At 41.0% G+C, this 13,496-nt stretch overlaps 1 protein-coding gene across 5 annotated transcripts in view; it reads right to left on the bottom strand.

The window, feature by feature from the left end:
* The window catches only part of ENTPD4 (ectonucleoside triphosphate diphosphohydrolase 4), a 34,552-nt gene extending 22,851 nt beyond the window's left edge, over window positions 1–11,701 (bottom strand). For 2 of the 5 annotated variants that reach the window (XM_037028610.1, XM_037028611.1), the window contains exons 1-4: window positions 11,515–11,700; window positions 5,421–5,519; window positions 3,246–3,443; window positions 2,538–2,743 (exon numbers count right to left, since the gene is read on the bottom strand). In XM_037028610.1, the coding sequence (XP_036884505.1) occupies window positions 2,538–2,743; window positions 3,246–3,443; window positions 5,421–5,428 (412 nt within the window). In that variant the 5' untranslated portion in view covers window positions 5,429–5,519; window positions 11,515–11,700. Of the gene's footprint in view, window positions 1–2,537; window positions 2,744–3,245; window positions 3,444–5,420; window positions 5,520–7,654; window positions 7,777–11,133; window positions 11,454–11,514 lie in introns of those variants that run through there. The other 3 variants (XM_037028608.1, XM_037028607.1, XM_037028609.1) reach the window with 3 other exon arrangements.
* Between the last annotated feature and the right edge of the window lie 1,795 nt (window positions 11,702–13,496).

The raw sequence follows: 13,496 nt of genomic DNA, 5'->3' as shown, positions 1-13,496 counted from the left end.
TACTTCCTCTGTGGAGGGAAGTCTCCCTAACAGAACCCTGAAGACGAGCTCTCTCTGCCTCCCGTGCTCACCTCTCACTGCAGCACTCACTGCCTTGTCCAAATCACCTATTTACTTGCTGGTCTCATTTCAACTGCAAGTTTCTCAAGGGCATAAACTATCTTGTTCAAATGTATATTCTCAGCACTAACACAGGGTCTAGCAAATAGTATATACTTGCTGAACGAGTACTGAGTGAATATTTCTACTTGTCACTGAGCCTACAATATTACAGATGAGGGGAATTCTGGAAGTCCAAAACTTCCTTGTTTCACAAACTAGGAAATTGTGGACCCAGAAACATTAAGTAATTTGTCAAAGCAATGAGCAGAAAAAAGACTAAAAGCCAGTCTTTTTTTGACTTCATATACAATACTGTTTCAATGGACATTAAGCCCCAAACTATCCAGATCTATTAATAAAATGTCTAGAGTGTTGCCTTAATGCTATACATGACAGACCATACTTCAGGAAAGAGAAAAGCTGTAAAAGGTTCTTGAATTTCCACTTAAAGCACTTCCTACAGCATCAGAGAGAATGAAGTTAAGCTACATCTTAAGGAGGGTCTGGTGTCTACCCTGGGATGCTGGTGTAGCTGTCCCTTTGTTCTCAAAGGGAAAGTCCAAGGTGTGGAAGTGTTCATCCTACTCCATGAGAGTAGTTCAATCACTAATGGAACCTGGTATGTGAGGCTGGATGAAACGCAAAATGCTTTAGTGAGTTTTAGTTTTTAAAATCCTGGTGAATTTCTTATTTCATCAATATTACTTTAACCCTGAAAATAATTCTAGATTAGGAATACATAAAAATTCCAGGGATTTCCCTGGCTGGTGTAGCTCAGTGGAGTGAGTGCCAGCCTGTGAACCAAAAGGTCACCAGTTCAATTCCCAGTCAGGGCACATGCCTGGGTTGCAGGCTAGTTTGCAGTAAGGGACACATAAGAGACAACCATACACTGATATTTCTCTCCCTCTCTCCTTCTCTTCCCCTCTAAAGATAAATAAATAAAATCTTTTAAAAAATTTAAAAAATTCCAGGGATAGAAAAAAGAAGTAAAAATTAAGTAATTCACTAAGGCTTAGAGAAAAAAATGAACTTTGTTAACAAAAGTGTACTCTGTTATCAAAATAACTCTTGTATAAGAGAATCAGATTAAGTTTCCTCTCTTTATCGTGAAAGATGAAGTGGAGTTTCTGAATTTTCTGAGCACTATGCTGCTGCCTAGCTGCCCAAACATCAGGGTTCCCCGGAGAAGGAAGTGGGGCCTGAATATTCAGGGAAGAGCAGGCAGGGCTCAAAGGCCCACAGTCTATGCGGTTAGGAATTGTTTTATGAGGGCAGATATTCTATCGTGTTAGAACGGAAGTTCCTTTTCACTTGTTTTTGAAATAGGAGATAATTAAGTTATGATACTTATTTTTTAACAATATTCTCTAATATTTTAAAAGATAAGTTCCTTGGATTGTTTGTATGTTAATATTTGACTCTCTAAATCATTTGGCAAGATAAAATTAAAGTGCCGAATCTCTAAGATGTATGGTTCACTGTTTTAAATTAGTGATTATCAACTTATCAAGACATAAAATGCCTACTTCAAGGTACTCCTGATACCTTCTATTCCTCGTGCTCATAAAGAAGGGTGCTGCTCATGGAAATGATGTAGATATAGACAAAACTATGAGTAGTTTCCGGGCGAAAACTACTGATTTAAATTGGGGAAGGCACATCCCAATTTTTCTATAATACACTGACTTAGAAATTGCAGTATCTTTAAGAACTGGACATAATGAGCTCAGCTCTTCTAAGTTCTATGGTCATCCTTATTAAATAATCTAGATGATTAGAAATACACTGGGGCAGCAATTTTTAAAATGACAAACATGCCAATGTAATAGAATACAGACTTCCATGAATTATCTGAAATTATTTTGTCATTAAGGATAAAAACCAGGCCCTGGCTGGTGTAGTTCAGTGGACTGAGCACGGGCCTGCGAACCACATGATCACGGTTCGATTCCCAGTCAGGGCACATGCCTGGGTTGCAGGCCAGTTCCCAGCAGGGGACTCATGAGAAGCAACCATACATTGTAATTTCTCTCCTTCTCTCCTTCCTTTCCCTTCTAAAAGATATATAAATAAAAATCTTTAAAAAAATAAATAAAAAGGATAAAAACCAATGGCTACCAAAGAGAAAAATAAGAGTCCTTCCATAGTTAACGTCAATTCGCAAACATGTGAGCAGACACCATGAATAAGGAACTATGGTACATGCTGCAGGAGACAAAAGAAAGACATGGTTTTTGATATTGTATTAAGGTGTTAGGCACCTTATGCAAGGAGGATAGAAAAGAGAAAAGGAAGTGAAAAAAAGTAAAACAAGGAGACCAATTCGGTTGCTGTGAGCTCTGAATTAGGGTAACGACTGTGGGGATGAAAGGGAAAAATGTGGAAGATACCACAGAGGCCAAAAGGACAGAACCTGGTTATCACTTACATACCTGGTTTTATTTTCATAACCACTGGCTTTCGGTTTTTATCCCTCATTTGTCTGATATCCAACAGATCATGAGGATTGCCATTATGCCTGGGCCAGCAATAGACAAACACTCGAGACCCACTGCTACCACAGTCCACCACGATGCCATAGTTCACGTTGGGGTTATTGGTGTCTGTAGCTTCGATGTCTGTAACTCGTGCCAAGTACCTTGTTCACAGAAACAGACATATACTTTGAAACAGAGGATATCATCCTAAACCTAAAAGAGTCAGTGCAATAAACAAATACCAAATCAGTGATTTCTAAGCTGTGCAGTAACATCCATATACCAACTGCCAAATTAAAGAGTCAGAAGAAAACTAGTGATGGCAATAAAGATAATCTAAATCAGATATACAGTCATTATTTTTTTAAAGAAGTTCAAACAAGTTCTAAAAAGTAAAACTATTTCCAAACTATCAACATTAACTGAAAAATCCACTTAAAAGATGTCACAGAAGAAGCTTATGTTAAATCCTCTTACGATGTGGCTTGGTGGTTAATGATCGAACAGTCTCAAACAGTTTACTTTTTATGCCATGCTCCACTCAGCACAGCATCTGTCTCATGCAGCCACGGCCGCCTTAAATTCCCCCCAATTCCAAACTCTTGAAGCCATGAAATGAAGATATGACATCCTATCATGAAAATAAATGTTTTTTTCTCTTACCTTTGAAACTTCTTGTCTCTGGATAGTCGCCCATACTTATTTCGGATTATGACAACAGAAAAGTATACGAGTGAAACAGCAGCAGCCAGAATACTGATAACAATAATTTGGCGTAAATTGGTATTCAGAATTCGAGGACATCCCACAGGAGAGATGCTAAAATGCCAGGAAGCAGGAAAAAGACAGGAGATGCCAATCCTGAAATTTCAAAAGACAGATTTTAAAGCAATCTGCTCTAAACTTCACCTCAGCTGATCCAAAAGCAAGCCATACAGTTTGAGCTGTCCCTACGTCCCTGACAATAGGTATCTACATAGCCCAGCGTCACCTATATCGCTATTTCGCTATGTAACTCATTCCAGTCACGGACTGCATGATGACGTTTCTTTCAGTCAGCGACAGACTGCGTATATTACAGTGGTCCCATAAAATTATAATGAAGCTGAAAATTCCAATCCCTTAAAGTGACATCATAGTGCAACAACATGTTACTCACATGTTTGTGGTGATGGTGGCATAAACAAACCTACTGTACCACCAGTCATATAGAGTGAAGGACATACAATTATGTACAATACATAATATATGATGATAATAAATGACTATGTTGTTGGTTTCTGTACTTACTATACTGTATTTTTTATCATTACTTCATTTTTAAAAAGACTTCTTTTTATTTATTTTGAGAGACAGGGGAAGAGAAAGAGAGGGAGAGAAACGTCAATGTGAGAGAGAAACACCGACTGGCTGCCTCACATGCGCCCCGACTGGGGACCAAATCTGAAACCCAGGCAAGTATCCTGACTGAGGACCAGTGACCTCCCGCTTTGCAGTATGATGAGGCTCAGTACCGACTGGGCCACACCAGTCAGGGCTTCGTCATTACTTTAGCGCGTACTCTTTCTATTTATATAAAAAAGTCTCCCATGTTTTGAAGACAGCAGCCTCATACATCTCGTGTCTACGGCATTCCTTGATTGCATCACTTTTTCTTGTGCCTGGTTCAATCTTGTGTTGTTTTGTACAGTAACATGCCTTACAGGCATACAGCCTAGGAGCAATAGGATATCGCCTACAACCTGCATATGTAGTAGCCACACCATCTAGGTTTGTGTAAGTGTACTCTGTGAAGTTTGCACAGTGACGAGATGGCTAACGATGTGTATCTCCATCACATCCTGGTCAAGCAGCATATGAACGTATTGTAAAATGAGATGAATGAGAATCAAGCCCTTCTGTGCTTTCCCTTTCTTGACAGAATCATGCAGATTTTTATCTGTATCCTGCTTTGTTCCAAAATATTAGAGACAGATTACAAGAATGAGTTCAATAACATACATATATAAATCTGTAATAAAATCAGGTTTAAGAATGATAAAACCAAAAGACAATTTAGTACATATGAATGTATGTTATCAGGTGGCTGAGCATCCTCATGGCCAACACATTGCCCATTAGATTAAAAATATATAAATAGCTTAGAAGGAACAAGATTTTCTTAACACTTAATTCCAAGGCAAATTTTTCCCTGAAGATTACATGAAAAATTAGTATTTTTAACAACATCCTCAAAACAAAGTCAATAAATGAGTTATACATATTCTGTTTTTCTCAAAATGTTCCTGAGACACATTAGCAAATAAACACTTTTCTTTATGTCAGGAAGAGAGACTTTATTAGGCTTTTAAAAACCCTGCTAACTTTAGGATACAGTCTATGGTTGCACAGTTAATTTCTGTACACTTCCCTTTAAAGAGCACTCCATGGACTCACAGAAGGGGGTGGTATCCTATTAACCTAATAGAATTTTCCATTTGTAGTTTCTAGTCTTCATGCGGACTCCTGGGCCAGTACCTGGAGTTTATGACCCCTTCCCCACACCCCTGAGACTTACAGACAGTTATCCTATGCTTAATACAACCCCTCGCAGACACCAACACACATGCCCTTTCCGATAACTACATTAACCCCTGTAGAATCCACCTGGCTTTATGACTTTCTTTCTGTGACAGGTGTCCCATGGGGCCCTGAAAGAACAAAGGTATAAAACAGAAGTATAGCACAACTCTGAACAATTTTCACTTGGAATTTAGATTTTTTCCCCCTCTCAAAACCTGTTTTGGTGGCACCAAAACCTTGGGTTTTCCAATGCAGGAATTAGGCACCATTACTCACCTCCCCATGCTGAAGGGTCAGAGGTCAGGCAGTGTTCTGGGAGTCAGTCCTCCTCCACCATTACAGAAACAACGGGGTCCTCCCAGAGTCAGAACCCTCCTGTTCCAGGAAGTAAGAAAAATCACAAAGATGGTCCAATCCAAGAAATACCTACGTTCTTTATCAATTGGATGTTTAAATCTAAACACACAAAATCTGGCACCTTATCCTTGTACTGAAGCTGTTAAGAAGGGTTTATTTTGAGCAGTTGCTTCTGCATTAGCACTGGTATAGCCCGTCTATCTGTCTAGCCTTATCCCCTGACAGGCAGATAGATATGTACCCTATGCTCCAGCCATATTAAACACAAGCTGTGAGCCACTGAAATGCCTTGCATTCCTTTGTATTTCTAGAATGACTCCTTTGGGTCCACCTGTCGGTGTTCCTATGTAATCCTCATGACACATGTCAGCCACAATTCCTCTGTGAGGACTTCCCTAATCCTCATTGCCCCAAAGTACTTGCTCCTCCCAGCAGCGGGCTGCAGTATTACACTTGTGGCTGGCTGACGTTCTCATCACATGGCAAGCCCCTCACTGGCAGGGTCGGCCCCTTAGTCTTCTGTTTCTAAAGTGACCAGTGCCTATCACAGAAGCGGTGAAAAACCATTGTTTGCTTCCCTGATGGCTTGGAATGGGAGATACATAGATGAATCAGACACGGATCCAGCTCTTACATTTATAACACAGTAGAGGGGAAAATACATACATGTGCGTATATGTGCACACACACGCACAGAGTATTAATTAGTAAAGCCTACCTGGCAAAGGCGAAAAAATCCCTTTAACTAGTTCAGGTTTTAGTGTGGTGTCCACATTGTATCACAGACACAAAACTTAGGACAAACAACATTTGTGATTTAAAGATTTACGCAAAAAGGAAAAGTATGTCAATTACCTAGGAGTTTAAATGAATTTTAATGTTTTTATGAAGTAGCTACTTTTAGCATTTGAATACAGTGAGATTACCACATTCTATCTTTATCAGAATTCAAATGGCTCAAAGATTTAAATATTAAAAATATCCATTAACATGTAAGATGAAAATGTAGGTACCGTATTTTTTGGACCATAAGATGCACCTAGGTTTTAGAGGAAAATAGAAAAAAAAGTTGAAGCAAAAAATGTGGCAAAATATTTAATAACATAAATAACATAATATTTCACCAATGTAAATGTAAACAGAACTCAACAGCAGCATTAACAACTATTTATTATTCCTCCCAAATTGAGGGGGAGGGGTGCATCTTATAGTCCGAAAAATACGGTAAGTATTTACATGATCTTGGAGTAGGTAATGCTTTTCTACAATATCAGTGTTTCAAACCACAAAAGAAGAAGAAAATACATCCACACATGAGTTAAAGACTTCTGAATGTTTAAAAATAAAAATCCCTTCCCAAATACACAAAGCTTGGGAAAATTACTTGCAACATACGTGACAAAATGTAAATATACCTTACACATAAAAAGTTCGTAAAATAAATACATAAGAAACACTGGAACAAGTGAGCAAGGATAACTGGAAACTAATGCAATAAGAAAAATAAAAGGCTGATAAAATAGCTTCATTAGTTTTTAGAGAAATATAAATAAAAACAAGACTTTATCGCTATCAGGTCGATAGAGATTAAAGACTGCTGACACTTGGCTGACAAGGGAGTGGAAGGGCAAGGTCACTGGGGAGAACCAAAATAGGTACTAGTCTTCTGGGGGCACAGTAGTAACAGACATGGCGATTTTAACATACTTATCCTCTGTTCAACCTATCACACTTCCAGAAATTCACCCTCCAAAACAACAGGGTAAAACTAAAATATGTATAAAGATGTTCATCATAGTATTGTGTATAATACAGCAAAACACTGTTTCAAAACTAATGTGTATTACAAGGGATGAGCTAAGTTAAACACGGCCATTTACGCAACAGAATACGATGTAACTACTAAAGGTGATCATCCAGCTCTCTATTTATTGACATGGAAAAACGCCCATGATATATGGAATGAAAAAACTACACCATAGATAAGAGGGGGCAAATGGAAGGAAAAAAACCAAAATGTTAACAGTGATTAGTTATTTCTGAGTAGTGAGATAATGGATCATCTTTATTCTCTTCCCTAGGCTTGCCTATATTTTTTAAAGGGCATGTATTAATTTTATCATAAGACAACAGAACTATTTTTAAAAAGCTACCTTTGACTGACATCTTCAGTTTCCAGCATCAAATCCTCTTCAGGACAGATAAAGAAAATCTAGCTTAAAAACTCTTCATGACATAGAAATTCTGATTGGAACATTTTTTGGTGACAGCTGAACTAAAATAAAAAAAAAACAACGACAGAAAAAATGCTTTAGTTAACAGCCTAAAGTCAAGGTCCCTGGGGGAAGCAAGGCCTTTAATGATGCAATAATGAGGACTATGAAGTGACTGAAGGGCACCGAGGAGTAACAAACCTGACTCTGGATTTCAAGGAGTCTGCAGACTGGTTACAGAGAACATACTTATACCCAGGAAATAAATAAGAGTACAAGAGAAGGCACTATTACATTATTCGGACTACAAGAGCTGAGAGAAGAGCTGATGAAGGCTGATAAACAGGAACAGATTCCTGAAGATCAGAGGCTGACTTTGGAAGGGGGAGAACAGAGAATGCATTTCAAAACAGAAGATGCACTGTTAGAAAGACCACAGCAAATTGAACAAGCGTTATTTAATCTGGTGTTTGTCTTAGGACTTTTTGTTGAGATATGTGAGGATTTCCACAAAAAGGACAAACATATTTTTGTAAGTTACAAAACTTGTGTTTAAAGACAGAAAGAAAGTAGGGCAGCTTACAAATTGCTGAAGTAATTACTTTCATTTAGGAAAAAAAGTATGGCTGAATATTACCCAGCAGTACATAATATGGTAATTTGACCTTAAAATGGAAACTCATTGTATATGGAGCTAAGAATCTTGGCTCCAAAGTTTAGGGAGGCAAAGTCTTAGTAATATGACATAAAAATGTGATGTGTTTTAAAGGCCTACATTGTGTTAGACCGATCAATCATCACAGAGATGCATTCACTGCACTCCGATTTCAGCTAGTGCAGCCCTCCTTGGCGGAACGTTCCTTAGTGAAGTAAAATCCACCTATTTCTCTCACTGACAGTCCTAAGATAACCAACGAAAACAATATAAATCACTTGCCAAGTGAAATTGTTCCTTCCTGTGGTGGAAAGGGCATAATTCAATAAGATAGACATTAGCAAATTCTCATCATATGCAAACAAAATCACAGACAAATAAGACTCTGGAAGAGCTAACCCGCTGAGTAAGAAAAGGTGTGATGACATGATGGATGCTTTAAAAAAGAATGATATGAGTAGCAAAGGTTACAAGGGACCCTGAAAAATCAAAGTCAGCCACAAACACTTCGGTAGATTTTTGTAAGTAACTGTGTTTGAGAGAGTGAGAGACCAAGGTGAAGTGAAGGAGACTCTGTGGCACTCAGTTGTGGGAAAAATACATCAAAACAATTTGATTCATTCTTTGTTTTAAGAAGAATGCATGTAGTTGCATTTACAATCCATACTTTCCTTTTTATTTATTTTTTTAAATTATTTATTTATCTTTAGAGGGGAAGGGAAGGAGAGAAGGAGAGAAATATCAATGTTTGGTTGCCTCTCGTGAGTCCCCTGCCGGGAACTGGCCTGCAACCCAGGCATGTGCCCTGACTGGGAATTGAACCGTGATGGTGTGGTTCACAGGCCTGCGCTCAATCCACTGAGCTACACCAGCCAGGGCCATACTTTCCTTTTTTAAAAGATTTTTATTTTTTTAAAGATTTTAGTTATTTTTAGAGAGAGGGGAAGAGAGAGAGAAAGAGAGGGAGAGAAACATCAATGTGTGATTGCCTCTCAAGCACCCTCTACTGGGGACTTGGCCCACAACCCAGGCATGTGCCCTGACTGGGAATTGAACTAGCAACCCTTTGGTTCACAGGCCGGCACTCGATCAATCTATTGAGCCACATAGGGCTGGGCTGATCGATATTTTTTTTAATATTTTAAATAAAAAATATATTTTTCAATATCAAGTCTTACCCAAACATCTTCTTCTCCCTATTCATCTGGAAAATTCTGGTCCCCACTTTAAGAGATCTTTTTCTGGTCACACTTTTTCTGAATCACCTGTGCAGATTCTTAAATATGCAACTCTGACTTTCCTCAAGTTCCAGTTCCACATCCTGAGCTTAATGATGGCTGTCATCACAAACACATTTAGTCTAAGTGTGCAGTCACAATCTCTGACAGAAACTAACACCACTTCCCAAGTTTGCCAGGTCCAAGAGGGGTATCACCACTGACCAGAGTCACCAAGTTCTTAACTTTGACTCCCACTTATCTGCTGACGGACGGTATCATTCCTCAGGTCCCATCAAGTCATCCTCAAAGAAGCCACACATCTAACATGACCACAGAAGACATCACCACACAGACCTCTAGGCATGTCCCCCTCCTTCTGCCTTCACTGTGAACACCACCCTTCTGAATTAACTCTTGTAAAACACTACCTTCAACATATGACCAGCTCAAGAACTTTCTGGAGCCTGTGGGGCCAACACCTGCTTTCCTGTTACCTGAAACCTCCATCCATCCACTGATCCCATCTTATTTCACCACCCTGCTCTCCCTTCAGCCCCAGATAACATCTTTCTGGTCTAGTGAGGCAGATCTCTTCTCTGCCCCACAAGCTGTTCTCTTTCTTGTGTCAGGCCTTTACTAATGTCACTTCCTCCTAATATGTCCTGCTCTCAACATTACACCTCCTTCAAGGTGCAGGTTGGTATTCTTCTTTGCAAAGTTTACATGGTTACACTTTCTAATGGTTTCCCACACTCTGCACCTTTGTTCACTTTTTAAAAAACATGCTGAATAAATATGTAGAGAATAAACATATAACATATAAATGCTCGGATGAATTCTCATGTCTGTTTCTTCCTTCTACACTGCGTACACAAGGGTTGAGGACATGCATTACCACTAGGGCTAAAAGAATGTAAACCACAAATTCAATAAGCAGCAGACACAGAAGCACAGAAAGCAGGTGAACACAGGAATAAACTTATACAAATTAGAATTCCACTTTACAATTCTGCTAATGTGTCAAACGATTAGCAGAGACACAGATGGACAAGATAACATCAAGTATAAGATAACACCAAATATAAGATAACATAAAGAATATGATTCTTTTAGGTCTCTCCCGGGCTGGAGAATTAGGCATTGTCGTTATGCAAGGCAGGACACAGTCAAGACTGCAAAATGAAATTAAACTAGGGACTTGAGTCCCTATTTAGAATTCTTTAACAACCTCTAGTTTATCTTCGAGCGCAGAAGTTGCTGAGTTGTAAAGCATCTCTTTTCTTTCCTAATAATGAAACATGTTGTCTGAAAATGCCCTGCACCGGTGTTCACCTAACTGGTTTGGGGACATATTCTACAGAACTGTTCTTTAAAAGGTGTCCACGCATTACTCACGTCTGAGAAACACTGCTCTCATCCTGACTTTGTCGCCCATATTTTCAAAGGAGAAATCTAAAGCATGACATTCAGTAAAAGTAGAGCAAAGCAAAAACGACGCTGAGCGTGCAAATGTTATAATAAGGCGCCAGGCGAGAACCACTCACTGATCTTCGGAGCTGAATCCCCCTTCTCCTTGTCATGTTCCTTCCCAGTGTGGGACGGATCTACCCACACTGCGTGTTAGAGGGAAAAGCCAGCGTGGTCACCGGAGCCAGCGCGACAACACGAACGCCAGGCTTCTCCTCCTAGGGCCTGGGGAGAGCACCTGCCGCCCAGGGTCAGGGGCACAGACTGCCCGGGCGCCCGGATGTGGCCCCGCGGTGTGGGCAGGGAAGGACGCAGGCAAGACAGGCGGCCGGAGCAGGGAGGCTCACGGGCACAGGGCTCGTCGGCGGCTCTCGGCGCCCCCGCCGTGCCCCACGGCCCAACAGTCTCCGCCAGGGCCGGCCGTCCTCCCCACGACCGCGCTGGGAAGCCCGCCTCACCTGTTCTGCAGCCCTTGATTCGGCGGCGGGGGTTCCCAGGGGCGGAGAGCCGCGAGCGGAGCACATCGCAGACTCCACAGAGAGGAGGCGGGGGCGGCAACACTGCCCCGGGTCCGAAGGCACCGCCCCTCACTGGCAGCCACACCGCCCTCCGCCCTCACCTGCGTTGCGTCACCGTCGCGCCGGGAGCGCGCACGTCGGGGGCGGGGCCTGTGCTGTTAGACTAGCGTCACTTACAGTGCACTTCCGCGTAAGCGCAGGGCCGCATCCTGGTGCAGTGAATGGCCAAAGTGAGAGCAGCGTCTCGGAAGTAGCCAGTACTGTGGTTTGGTTACCCCCTGCTCTGGTCGTCTGGTTGTCAGTGAGCCGCAATGTACTTATGACATAGTAGTTTATCTTTACTTTGTGCTCCTAAGGATGATGGAAAATATCACTTAAAACCTAACAAGAACTAGGCATTTTTGCTCATCATGTGATATTTTCCCCCAACTCTGGATATTTTTACAACTTTGCCAGTAGCTATACCTATTTTACAGAGGGGGAAACTAAGAGACAAGGTCATTCAATGAATCTCTTGAAGTCCACATAATTAGTAAGAGCCAAACATCGCCCACATCAGCGCTTATGCTGGGGAGGGCGGACAGCCCCAAGATAGGCAGTGGCTGTAAGAACGAGTAAGGTGAACAGCACCGGTTCCTGAGATTGACTCCACGATCTGATACTTACTTAGGCTTCTCTCTCTAGCTTGAGGAAAAACTACCTTGAAGTCACAGAGTAGGAAGAGGCCTTGAGAATCATCATGTTTTTTATCCCTTTCCCCCCTTTTGTTACAGGTGAATAAACTGCTTTCCAGAAAAAGGAAGTGACCAGCCAGCTTAGCCACTTAAAATTTTTTTTAAATGCCGAGCCCTAGAACGGTCTATTCCATTACCTTTATTATTGTTGTTGTTGATTTGAGAGAGAGGGGGGAGAGAAAGATCAATCAGTTGCCTCCTAGATGTGAGCCCCCTCCTGCAACCTAGGTATGTGCCCTGATGAATCAAACCTGCATTATTTTGGTGTACAGAAGACACTGCAACCAACGGAGACACCCGACCAGAGGTACTCCACTACTTTTTGTCAAGTAAAATAAGCGTGGACAGCGCTAGTAGTTACATGTTTTAAGCAGGATGCTTCCTGGGCCAGCACCAGATTGGGTCATCTCTTCCTTGTGGAAATGTTTCATCACTGGATTCAGATACTCTTCACGGAAGAAGGCTAGCAGTGACTAGGAGCCTTGTGCTTTAGAACTAAACACTGTCTCTTTCCTCTTGCTCCACATAGCAATCATAAAACCACAGAATGTTCCAGCTCAAGGGATTGCAGGAACTGTCCAGTCCAAACCACCTCCATTGTGAGTGAACCTGGAACCCAGAGAGGTTGAGTGACTTGCTCCGGTCCCCTGCAAAGAGAAAAGCAGAACCAATGGCTCTGACTCCTACCTCAGGACCCTTCTAAGGCAATCTGTTGCTTTTTTAAAAATTGAGCATTTTGGAGGCTTACACATTAGAAACCGTTTGGAGGCTTACACATTAGGCTTAGGGCTAGCTCTGAGAAGCTGAAGTAGTTGGCCACTGACTCCCTCAAAAGAATGTGCCCTTCATAGTCCTTACCATTTGACATAATGGTTTAGGTTATGACAGTCTCTCTTAAGGAAGCCTCCACTGAAATGCCAGACTAGCATTATTACCCCATTTGTATTTCCTGATAATTCATATGTAGTAATTATTTGATAAGAGTAGGAAAGAAAAGTATAAGGAAGGATGAAAATATGTAACGTGGTGTATCAGTTTCCAAGGTTTGCTGTAACAAAATACCCCAAACTGGGTGGATTAAAATGACAGAAATTTATTCTTTCACAGTTGTGGATGCTAGGAGTCTGAAATCACAGTGTTGGCAGGGTCACACTTCTTTGAAACCCTAGGTGAGGATCCTTCCTTAGT

Source organism: Sturnira hondurensis, unplaced genomic scaffold (genome assembly GCF_014824575.4).
Source record: "Sturnira hondurensis isolate 20B ecotype Veracruz unplaced genomic scaffold, ASM1482457v3 Scaffold0020119, whole genome shotgun sequence".
Lineage (NCBI taxonomy): Eukaryota > Metazoa > Chordata > Mammalia > Chiroptera > Phyllostomidae > Sturnira > Sturnira hondurensis.
This window is presented reverse-complemented; position numbering and strand designations above follow the sequence as displayed.